Raw genomic sequence first — 13,418 nt, 5'->3', positions numbered from 1 at the left:
GAGGCTCATAAGTGAATGATGAGAATCAAACACAGAATGCGAGCCATAAAATCCACCAAAATAATGTGTAATAGATGAGTTTGCTCCAGCAAAATATGATGCATATTTTAGTAGGGATGAACCACATTTGAAACTATCGCACTGTCTTCAATAAAAGAAGCATTTAAGCAGTGAAATTAGATAGTCTTGATATAAATTAGACTGGAACATTTCATTATGAACATGGTGCTGCTCACTAATCCAGTTATGTCCATTGAGACATAATGTTAGAATAATTGTTTCTAAATTATCACAAAAACGTTGTATTACATTGAGTTCCTGACAAGAAGACACAAGCTGTCTTTGAAACCTACCAAGATGAAGGTGTTCCTGTTTTCTCTCATGTATGGTAATCAACAGAAAGATATTGTTCTAACCCAAGGACTTCAAAGCGGAGAGAACCAAGGATCTGCCCAATTTCCAGACGACCTCTTTTTGAAGTATTTTACAAACTCTCCATCCATCCATCTATCTTCTTCCGCTTATCCGAGGTCGGGTCGCGGGGGCAGCAGCCTAAGCAGCCACTTCGTCCAGCTCCTCCCGGGGGATCCCGAGGCGTTCCCAGGCCAGCCGGAAGACATAGTCTTCCCAACGTGTCCTGGGTCTTCCCCGTGGCCTCCTACTGGTGCCCTAAACACCTCCCGAGGGAGGCGATCGGGTGGCATCCTGACCAGATGCCCGAACCACCTCATCTGGCTCCTCTCGATGTGGAGGAGCAGCGGCTTTACTTTGAGCTCCCCCCCGGATGACAGAGCTTCTCACCCTATCTTTAAGGGAGAGCCCCGCCACCCGGCGGAGGAAACTCATTTCGGCCGCTTGTACCCGTGATCTTGTCCTTTCGGTCATAACCCAAAGCTCATGACCATAGGTGAGGATGGGAACGTAGATCGACCGGTAAATTGAGAGCTTTGCCTTCCGGCTCAGCTCCTTCTTCACCACAACGGATCGATACAGCGTCCGCATTACTGAAGACGCCGCACCGATCCGCCCGTCGATCTCACGATCCACTCTTCCCTCACTCGTGAACAAGACTCCGAGGTACTTGAACTCCTCCACTTGGGGCAGGGTCTCCTCCCCAACCCGAAGATGGCATTCCACCCTTTTCCGGGCGAGAACCATGGACTCGGACTTGGAGGTGCTGATTCTCATCCCAGTCGCTTCACACTCAGCTGCGAACCGATCCAGTGAGAGCTGAAGATCCTGGCCAGATGAAGCCGTCAGGACCACATCATCTGCAAAAAGCAGAGACCTAATCCTGCAGCCACCAAACCAGATCCCCTCAACGCCTTGACTGCGCCTACAAATTCTGTCCATAAAAGTTATGAACAGAATCGGTGACAAAGGGCAGCCTTGGCGGAGTCCAACCCTCACTGGAAACGTGTCCGACTTACTACCGGCAATGTGGACCAAGCTCTGGAACTGATCATACAGGGAGCGGACTGCCACAATCAGACAATCCGATACCCCATACTCTCTGAGCACTCCCCACAGGACTTCCCGAGGGACACGGTCGAATGCCTTCTCCAAGTCCACAAAACACATGTAGACTGGTTGGGCAAACTCCCATGCACCCTCAAGGACCCTGCCGAGAGTATAGAGCTGGTCCACAGTTCCACGACCAGGACGAAAACCACACTGTTCCTCCTGAATCCGAGGTTCGACTATCCGGCGTAGCCTCCTCTCTTTTTGGAAGTCTTGTTGAACTATTTTACGACCTCTTCTTTTGAACTATTCTGTAACCAAAGGCAACGCTGTTTACGACCCACTTCCCTCTGGAAGTGGAAGCGGTGGTCAGGTGGTCGGAGAAAGTCAAATAAAGAAGGAGTGCAATCTTTTGGCAGAGCGTGCTGGAGACTGTACAAGAGTACAGTGTGTCCAGGCATTTCTCCTCAATTGAGTCCAAATTGAATTCTGTCTCTGTTTAATTCTTTGCCTCTTGTCTTGTTTAATAGATGTCATCAGTGTTTGAACCTGACACATAATATCATATTTACAATGTCCTTTGGTGAGGAAGGTATTAAGATGTCTACCACGGTAATTTGTGGACTTTCAATGCAATTTAAAAGTAATGATTGTTCTTGTGAGGCCTCAATTTTCAACATTTGCCACATAAAACTCTCTTCACATGAGCACAACCTAAGAGCTGTTCATCATTTACAAAGGTAATAATGCTCTGTTATCTCAGGCATCGTGGAATAATTAGCACTCGGGAGAGACTAACGAGCAGACCGACAAAAGTAAATTGTGTTTGTTTGTTCGTTTATATTTGCTGGCTGGTTCTGGTTGACGGAGATGTACGAAAACCCAAAACCAGTGATCAGTCGAGGAAATAAATAAATAACATACTGTAATTTGATTTTGATATAATTTTCTTATCTTGAGTTGACTGATGAACATTATCACATTATTTATTCAGAAAATATAAATAACAGATAAAGATAGAATACTATTAACCGCATAATGTAAGTGTAACAAAACCCCAACAACATTATGATTTAAATCTTAAAACTCATTTGTATACTCTAGCCTTTAAATAGACCCCCCTTTTTAGACCAGTTGATCTGCCGTTTCTTTTCTTTTCTGCCCCCCTGTCCCTTGTGGAGGGGGGGGGGGCACACAGGTCCGGTGGCCATGGATGAAGTACTGGCTGTCCAGAGTTGGGACCCGGGGTGGACCGCTCGCCTGTGCATCGGTTGGGAACATCTCTGCGCTGCTGACCCGTCTCCGCTCGGGATGGTCTCCTGCTGGCCCCACTATGGACTGGACTCTCACTATTATGTTAGATCCACTATGGACTGGACTTTCACACTATTATGCTAGATCCAGTATGGACTAGACTCTCACACTATTATGTTAAATCCACAATGGACTGGACTCTCACACTATTATGCTAGATCCACTATGGACTGGACTCTCACAATATTATGTTAGATCCACTTTGGACTGGACTTTCACAATATTATGTTAGATCCACTATGGACTCGACTCTCACACTATTATGTTAGATCCACTATGGACAGGACTCTCAAAATATTATGTTAGATCCACTATGGACTGGACTTTCACACTATTATGTTAGATCCACTATGGACTGGACTCTCACTGTTATGTTAGATCCACTATGGACTAGACTTTCACAATATTATGTTAGATCCACTATGGACTGGACTCTCATACTATTATGTTAGCTCCACTATGGACTGGACTCTCACAATATTATGTTGGATCCACTATGGACTGGAATCTCACTATTATGTTAGATCCAGTATGGACAGGACTCTCAAACTATTATGTTAGATCCACTATGGACTGGACTCTCACTATTATGTTAGATCCACTATGGACTGGACTCTCACTATTATGTTAGATCCACTATGGACTGGACTCTCACTATTATGTTAGATCCACTATGGACTGGACTCTCAAAATATTATGTTAGATCCACTATGGACTGGACTTTCACACTATTATGTTAGATCCACTATGGACTGGACTCTCACTATTATGTTAGATCCACTATGGACTTGACTTTCACACTATTATGTTAGATCTACTATGGACTGGACACTCACAATATTATGTTAGATCCACTATGGACTGGACTCTCACACTATTATGTTAGATCCACTATGGACTGGACTCTCACACTATTATGTTAGATCCCCTATGGACTGGATTTTCACACTATTATGCTAGATCCAGTATGGACTAGACTCTCACACTATTATGTTAGATCCACAATGGACTGGACTCTCAGTATTATGTTAGATCCACTATGGACTGGACTTTCACACTATTATGCTAGATCCACTATGGACTGGACTCTCACACTATTATATTAGATCCACTATGGACTGGACTCTCACACTATTATGTTAGATCCACTATGAACTGGACTTTCACACTATTATGTTAGATCCACTATGGACTGGACTCTCACACTATTATGTTAGATCCACTATGGACTGGACTCTCACTACTATGCTAGATCCACTATGGACTGGACTCTCACACTATTATGTTAGGTCCACTATGGACTGGACTCTCACACTATTATGTTAGATCCACTATGGACTGGACTCTCACTATTATGTTAGATCCACTATGGACTGGACTCTCACAATATTATGTTAGATCCACTATGGACTGGACTCTCACACTATTATGTTAGATCCACTATGAACTGGACTCTCACACTATTATGTTAGATCCACTATGGACTGGACTTTCACACTATTATGTTAGATCCACTATGGACTGGACTCTCACTACTATGCTAGATCCACTATGGACTGGACTCTCACACTATTATGTTAGATCCACTATGGACTGGACTTTCACACTATTATGTTAGATCCACTATGGACTGAACTCTCACTATTATGTTAGATCCATTATGGACTGGACTTTCACACTATTATGCTAGATCCAGTATGGAGTGGACTCTCACACTATTATGTTAGATCCACTATGGACTGGACTCTCACACTATTATGTTATCCCAATATGGACTGGACTCTCACACTATTATGTTAGATCCCCTATGGACTGGACTTTCACACTATTATGTTAGATCCCCTATGGACTGGACTTTCACACTATTATGTTAGATCCACTATGGACTGGACTCTCACACTATTATATTAGATCCACTATGGACTGGACTCTCACACTATTATGTTAGATCCACTATGGACTGGACTCTCACACTATTATGTTATCCCACTATGGACTGGACTCTCACTATTATGTGAGATCCCCTATGGACTAGACTCTCACACTATTATGTTAGATCCCTTATGGACTGGACTTTCACACTATTATGTTAGATCCCCTATATACTTGACTTTCACACTATTATGTTAGATCCACTATGGACTGGACTCTCACTATTATGCTAGATCCACTATAGACTGGACTCTCACAGTATTATATTAGATCCACTATGAACTGGACTCTCACACTATTATGTTAGATCCACTATGGACTAGACTCTCACACTATTATGTTAGATCCACTATGGACTGGACTCTCACACTATTATGTTAGATCCACTATGGACTGGACTCTCATACTATTATTTTAGATCCACTATGGACTGGACTCTCACACTATTATGTTAGATCCACTATGGACTGGACTTTCACACTATTATGTTAGATCCACTATGGACTGGACTCTCAGTATTATGCTAGATCCACTATGGACTGGACAATCACACTATTATGTTAGATCTACTATGGACTGGACTCTCACAATATTATGTTAGATCCACTGTGGACTGGACTTTCACACTATTATGTTAGATCCACTATGGACTGGACTCCCACTATTATGTTAGATCCACTATGGACTGGACTTTCACAATATTATGCTAGACCCACTCGACGTCCATTGCCCCCCTCCTCACCCCTCTCCAAGGTTTCTCATAGTCATTCATATTGACATCCCACTGGGTTGTGAGTTTTTCCTTGCCCTCATGTGGGCTCTGAACCGAGGATGTCGTCGTGGCTTGTGCAGCCCTTTGAGACACTTATGATTTAGGGCTATATAAATAAACATTGATTGATTGATTTGCACAATTTCAGAATGTGCTTCCTCTATTTTTAAACAAAGAAAACAATCTGAAGTTGTCTTTATTTTGAAGTTATGGTGCCGTGTTTCTACCAGCTCGGCACCACTTGGGAGTAGTTTTTTCTCCATTTGGCCCCCTGATCTAAAATGAGTTTGACACCCCTGCTTTAGGAGTTTCAATCATGTGGCTCAATGCCTTTAGAAATATCCTAAATAATAATTAAAAAAAAAAGGTCATGAGCATCATTAAACATTCTGCACAGTGACACACTAATTCCTGCTTGCTGCCTCCGGCCTGAAAATGTGACCCGCACTTACTTTTCTCCAGCTCCGTGATCCTCTCCAGGAGAGAATTGAGAGCGTTCTCAGTGCGTTGGCGATGAGCCGCCGTTTCGTTGTAGAGCTGGCTCTTCTCCTCCTCCAGCTCCGCCACCTTGCGCAGGAGCTGCGTCTCCAGCGCCCCCAGACGCTGCCGGAGCAGATCCCGCAGCTCGGGCGGCAGGGGCGTCAGGGCGGAGACGCCTCCGGACGACACGTTCGTGCTGGGGAGCTGCAGACTCTGCTGCTGGAAGGCAGAGGGAGATAAAAAAAAAACATATATAATAATAGATACATATTGCATGGTAGGCAGTGAGCACCTTGCTCGGTGACCCACAAACACCCGCAGAACAACGTGTTGCTGCCATTAAATTCTAAGTTAATGATTATTTGCAAAAAAAATAATAGTTTCTCAGTGTGAACATTAAATATCTTGTCTTTGCAGTCTATTCAATTGAATATAAGTTGAAAAGGATTTGCAAATCATTGTATTCTGTTTTTATTTACCATTTACACAACGTGACAACTTCACTGCTTTTGGGGTTTGTATAATTCCATACTGTAACGACCAGGTAATGTTAATGTTTTATGTTTGTGTGGTTTTGGATTTAATGTCAGTTTTTCCCATGGTCACAAACACACCGTCTGTGCCTGAAAGGTGATTGGTGGAGATTGAATTAATGAATGATTATCTTTTTTAAACTCAATGAGGCAATTCCTGAAGGAATGCTAAAGTTGAACTGAAATCCTGGAATTTTTTTTAGAATTGTTGAAGTAGAGCACACAATTCCCAATTATGCTGAATATTTTGAAGTCGTAACAGTTTGAATCAGATGAAAAATGTGGGAATTGTGGAACTTTGAAGAACGGCCCATTGATTTCAATGGGAATTTCCCAAAAATGTGGGAATTTGGGGAAAAGCAGGAACTTTTTTTTAAACTGTTAAACGAATTGAATGGTCTGAATGAGTTGAAATGGTTGGTGTTTAAATTTTTTAAATCGGCTGAGAAATACTAAAGGAACGGTATTACGGAATGTCAGTTTTTCCCATGGTCCTAAACACACCGTCTGTGCCTGAAAGGTGATTGGTGGAGATTGAGAAAGTGTTGTTGTGTGTCTGGGGAAGCGCAGACTCACGTGGCGAAAGTTTTCTGCAAGGGAGGTAAAAGCTGTTGGAATTGCGCCGTTTTTTAACGTAAGATTGGTAATAAAAGTTAAAAATAGCGTCAGATTTTCGGATTTCTTCTGAGGGGCTACATTATATCATATTACTTTAGTTTTCAAGGTGTGGCGGTAATCAAAATGCAGTGGCAGCGCGCCACATTCAATTACCGCATTTTGCGCACTATAAGGCGCACCTAAAAACCTCCAATCATCTCAAAAGCTGACAGTGCGCCTTATAATCTGGTGCGCCTTATATATGGACCAATATTGAGCCACAACAGGTCTCGCAACTACGGGATGCATAACGTAACCCCAGCCTCTACTGTAGCCTCTATTATATGCGCCTTATAATGCGGTGCGCCTTATATATGAACAAAGTTTTAAAATAGGCCATTCATTGAAGGTGCGCCTTATAATCCGGTGCGCCTTATAGTGCGGAAAATACGGTACATTAAGGGGAAACTTTGTAGTATATAATACAGTATTTATTTTTGGGTTGCTTTATTAATCTTAAATTAATGAATGATTATCTTTTCTAAACTCAATGAGGCAATTCCTGAAGGAATGCTAAAGTTGAACTGAAATCCTGGAATTTTTTAGAATTGTTGAAGTAGAGCACACAATTCCCAAACATGCTGAATATTCTGAAGTCGTAACAGTTTGAATCAGATGAAAAATGTGGGAATTGTGGAACTTTGAAGAACGGCCCATTGATTTCAATGGGAATTTCCCCAAAATTTGGGAAAAGCGGGAACTTTTTTTGAAACTGTTAAAAAGACTTGAATGGTCTGAATGAGTTGAAATGGTTGGTGTTGACATTTTTTTAAATCGGCTGAGAAATATTAAAGTAGTAACATGTGTAATTGAGAAACGGTATTACGGAATGTCAGTTTTTCCCATGGTCCTAAACACACCGTCTGTGCCTGAAAGGTGATTGGTGGAGAATGAGAAAGTGTTGTTGTGTGTCTGGGGAAGCGCAGACTCACGTGGCGAAAGTTTTTTGCAAGGGAGGTGAAAGCTGTTGGAATTGTGCCGTTTTTTAACGTAAGATTGGTAATAAAAGTTAAAAATAGCGTCAGATTTTCGGATTTCTTCTGACGGACTACAATGTATCATATTACTTTAATTTGTTTTCAGGTACAAAAAACAACCCTATTTTCAAGGTGTGGCAGTAATCAAAATGCCGTGGCAGCGCGCCACATTCAATTACCGTATTTTCCGCACTATAAGGCGCACCTAAAAACGTCCAATTATCTCAAAAGCTGACAGTGCGCCTTATAATCCGGTGCGCCTTATATATGGACCAATATTGAGCCACAACAGGTCTCGCAACTACGGGATGCATAACGTAACCCCAGCCTCTACTGTAGCGTCTATTCTATGCGCCTTATAATGCGGTGCGCCTTATATATGAACACAGTTTTAAAATAGGCCATTCATTGAAGGTGCGCCTTATACTCCGGTGCGCCTTATAGTGCTGAAAATACGGTACATTTAGGGGAAACTTTGTAGTATATAATACTGTATTTATTTTTGGGTTGCTTTATTAATCTTAAATTAATGAATGATTATCTTTTTTAAACTCCATGAGGCAATTCCTGAAGGAATGCTAAAGTTGAACTGAAATCCTGGAATTTTTTAGAATTGTTGAAGTAGAGCACACAATTCCCAAACATGCTGAATATTTTGAAGTCGTAACAGTTTGAATCAGATGAAAAATGTGGGAATTGTGGAACTTTGAAGAACGGCCCATTGATTTCAATGGGAATTTCCCCAAAATTTGGGAAAAGCGGGAACTTTTTTTGAAACTGTTAAAAGACTTGAATGGTCTGAATGAGTTGAAATGGTTGGTGTTGAAATTTTTAAAATCGGCTGAGAAATGCTAAAGTAGTAACATGTGCAATTGAGAAACGGTATTACGGAATGTCAGTTTTTCCCATGGTCACAAACACACCGTCTGTGCCTGAAAGGTGATTGGTGGAGAATGAGAAAGTGTTGTTGTGTGTCTGGGGAAGCGCAGACTCACGTGGCGAAAGTTTTCTGCAAGGGAGGTAAAAGCTGTTGGAATTGTGCCGTTTTTTAACGTAAGATTGGTAATAAAAGTTAAAAATAGCGTCGGATTTTCTGATTTCTTCTGAGGGACTACAATGTATCATATTACTTTAATTTGTTTTCAGGTAAAAAAAAACCAACAACCCTATTTTCAAGGTGTGGCGGTAATCAAAATGCAGTGGCAGCGCGCCACATTCAATTACCGTATTTTCCGCACTATAAGGCGCACCTAAAAACCTCCAATTATCTCAAAAAGCTGACAGTGCGCCTTATAATCCGGTGCGCCTTATATATGGACCAATATTGAGCCACAACAGGTCTCGCAACTATGGGATGCATAACGTAACCCCAGCCTCTACTGTAGCGTCTATTCTATGCGCCTTATAATGCGGTGCGCCTTATATATGGACAAAGTTTTAAAATAGGCCATTCATTGAAGGTGCGCCTTATAATCCGGTGCACCTTATAGTGCGGAAAATACGGTACATTAAGGGGAAACTTTTTAGTATATAATACTGTATTTATTTTTGGGTTGCTTTATTAATCTTAAATTAATGAATGATTATCTTTTTTAAACTCAATGAGGCAATTCCTGAAGGAATGCTAAAGTTGAACTGAAATCCTGGAATTTTTTAGAATTGTTGAAGTAGAGCACACAATTCCCAAACATGCTGAATATTTTGAAGTCGTAACAGTTTGAATCAGATGAAAAATGTGGGAATTGTGGAACTTTGAAGAATGTCCCATTGACTTCAGTGGGAATTTCTAAAAAAATTTGGGAATTTTGGGAAAAGCGGGAACTTTTTTGGAAACTGTTAAAAGACTTGAATGGTCTGAATGAGTTGAAATGGTTGGTGTTGAAATTTTTTTTAAATCGGCTGAGAAATACTAAAGTAGTAACATGTGTAATTGAGAAACGGTATTACGGACTGTCCGTTTTTCCCATGGTCACAAACACACCGTCTGTGCCTGAAAGGTGATTGGTGGAGAATGAGAAAGTGTTGTGTGTCTGGGGAAGCGCAGACTCACGTGGCGAAAGTTTTTTGCAAGGGAGGTGAAAGCTGTTGGAATTGTGCCGTTTTTTAACGTAAGATTGGTAATAAAAGTTAAAAATAGCGTCAGATTTTCGGATTTCTTCTGAGGGGCTACAATGTATCATATTAATTTAATTTGTTTTCAGGTAAAAAAAGCAACCCTATTTTCAAGGTGTGAACTTTGAAGAATGTCCCATTGATTTCAATGGGAATTTCTAAAAAAATGTGGGAATTTGGGAAAAGCGGGAACTTTTTTGGACATTTTTAAAATCGGCTGAAAAATGCTAAAGTAGTAACATATGTAATTAAGAAACGGTATTACGGAATTCCTAATAGATACATATTGCATGGCAGACAGTGGGCACCTTGCTCAGTGACCCCAAAACACCCACAGAACGGGGTATTGACGAGTAAGCTGTGTGTGTGTGTGTGTGTGTGTGTGTCTGTGTAGGTCACGTGGCATGACCCAGACTTCACACCGGGCGTGATCACAAATGGGATTTTTGGAATTTAGGACAATAACTGCACATGCCAGCCAGTGCACTCACGCGGATACAAATGCTCATTTGTTAAAAGTGTACCGAAATTCCCGCACAGCTGTCACATAGATTGCCTTCCACTGGGGTTGATTAATCCGCCCTGACACAATGGAAACAAATAGGAGATTTTCCCTCATAATCTGGCAATAAAGTAAGACGTTGCAAATTGCAGATACTACGTATACCGGGTTTTCCGGACTATAAAGGCGCACTTAAAAATCCTTATAACCCGGCGCGCCTAATGTACGGAGTAATCCCGGTTGTGCTTACCGACCTCGAAGCTATTTTATTTGGGACATGGTGTAATGATAAGTGTGACCAGTAGATGGCAGTCACACATAAGAGTCCCGGCAAGAAATCTGCGTTCAAAGAACTCTGGCTTTTTAGTGATTCCCAGAGCCCAATAGAGCGTTTTCTATTGGGGCTCCAGTACTATGGAATGCCCTCCCGGTAACAGTTCGAGATGCTACCTCAGTAGAAGCATTTAAGTCCCATCTTAAAACTCATTTGTATACTCTAGCCTTTAAATAACCCCCCCTTTTAGACCAGTTGATCTGCCGTTTCTTTTCCTTTCTGCCCCCCTCTCCCTTGTGGAGGGCGGACACAGGTCCGGTGGCCATGGATGAAGCGCTGGCTGTCCAGAGTCGGGACCCGGGGTGGACCGCTCGCCTGTGCATCGGTTGGGGACATCTCTGCGCTGCTGACCCGTCTCCGCTCGGGATGGTCTCCTGCTGGCCCCACTATGGACTGGACTCTAACTATTATGTTAGATCCACTATGGACTGGACTCTTACTATTATGTTGGATCCACTATGGACTGGACTCTCACTATTATGTTGGATTCACTATGGACTGGACTCTCACTATTATGTTAGATTCACTATGGACTGGACTCTCACTATTATGTTAGATCCACTATGGACTGGACTCTCACTATTATGTTAGATCCACTATGAACTGGACTCTCACTATTATGTTAGATTCACTATGGACTGGACTCTCACACTATTATGTTAGATCCACTATGGACTGGACTCTCACTATTATGTTGGATCCACTATGGACTGGACTCTCACACTATTATGTTAGATCCACTATGGACTGGACTCTCACACTATTATGTTAGATCCACTATGGACTGGACTCTCACACTATTATGTTAGATCCACTATGGACTGGACTCTCACACTATTATGTTTGATCCACTATGGACTGGACTCTCACACTATTATGTTAGCTCCACTATGGACTGGACTCTCACACTATTATGTTAGATACACTATGGACTGGACTCTCACTATTATGTTAGATCCACTATGGACTGGACTCTCACACTATTATGTTAGATCCACTATGGACTGGACTCTCACACTATTATGTTAGATCCACTATGGACTGGACTCTCACACTATTATGTTAGATCCACTATGGACTGGACTTTCACACTATTATGTTAGATCCACTATGGACTGGACTCTCACACTATTATGTTAGATCCACTATGGACTGGACTCACAATATTATGCTAGATCCACTATGGACTGGACTCTCACACTATTATGTTAGATCCACTATGGACTGTACTCTCTCAATATTATGTTAGATCCACTATGGACTGGACTCTCACTTTTATGTTAGATCCACTATGGACTGGACTCTCACACTATTATGTTAGATCCACTATGGACTGGACTCTCACACTATTATGTTAGATCCACTATGGACTGGACTCTCACACTATTATGTTAGATCCACTATGGACTGGACTCTCACACTATTATGTTAGATCCACTATGGACTGGACTTTCACACTATTATGTTAGATCCACTATGGACTGGACTCTCACACTATTATGTTAGATCCACTATGGACTGGACTCACAATATTATGCTAGATCCACTATGGACTGGACTCTCACACTATTATGTTAGATCCACTATGGACTGTACTCTCTCAATATTATGTTAGATCCACTATGGACTGGACTCTCACTTTTATGTTAGATCCACTATGGACTGGACTCTCACACTATTATGTTAGATCCACTATGGACTGGACTCTCACACTATTATGTTAGATCCACTATGGACTGGACTCTCACACTATTATGTTAGATCCACTATGGACTGGACTCTCACAGTATTATGTTAGATCCACTATGGACTGTACTCTCTCAATATTATGTTAGATCCACTATGGACTGGACTCTCACTTTTATGTTAGATCCACTATGGACTGGACTCTCACACTATTATGTTAGATCCACTATGGACTGGACTCTCACACTATTATGTTAGATCCACTATGGACTGGACTCTCACACTATTATGTTAGATCCACTATGGACTGGACTCTCACACTATTATGTTAGATCCACTATGGACTGGACTTTCACACTATTATGTTAGATCCACTATGGACTGGACTCTCACACTATTATGTTAGATCCACTATGGACTGGACTCACAATATTATGCTAGATCCACTATGGACTGGACTCTCACACTATTATGTTAGATCCACTATGGACTGTACTCTCTCAATATTATGTTAGATCCACTATGGACTGGACTCTCACTTTTATGTTAGATCCACTATGGACTGGACTCTCACACTATTATGTTAGATCCACTATGGACTGGACTCTCACACTATTATGTTAGATCCACTATGGACTGGACTCTCACACTATTATGT

The 13,418-nt window shown here is 41.7% G+C and overlaps 1 protein-coding gene across 2 annotated transcripts in view; it reads right to left on the bottom strand.

Annotated features, from left to right (window-relative positions):
- nptx2a (neuronal pentraxin 2a) overlaps nt 1–13,418 on the bottom strand; it is a 62,220-nt gene that overhangs the window by 33,528 nt on the left and 15,274 nt on the right. Inside the window, exon 2 of one of the 2 annotated variants that reach the window (XM_061974326.2) lies at nt 5,932–6,178. In XM_061974326.2, coding sequence (XP_061830310.2) covers nt 5,932–6,178 — 247 coding nt within the window. The remainder of the gene's footprint in view (nt 1–5,931; nt 6,179–13,418) is intronic. The other variant, XM_061974327.2, reaches the window with a different exon arrangement.

This window comes from Nerophis lumbriciformis, linkage group LG22 (genome assembly GCF_033978685.3).
Source record: "Nerophis lumbriciformis linkage group LG22, RoL_Nlum_v2.1, whole genome shotgun sequence".
NCBI classification, from domain to species: Eukaryota; Metazoa; Chordata; class Actinopteri; order Syngnathiformes; family Syngnathidae; genus Nerophis; species Nerophis lumbriciformis.
This window is presented reverse-complemented; position numbering and strand designations above follow the sequence as displayed.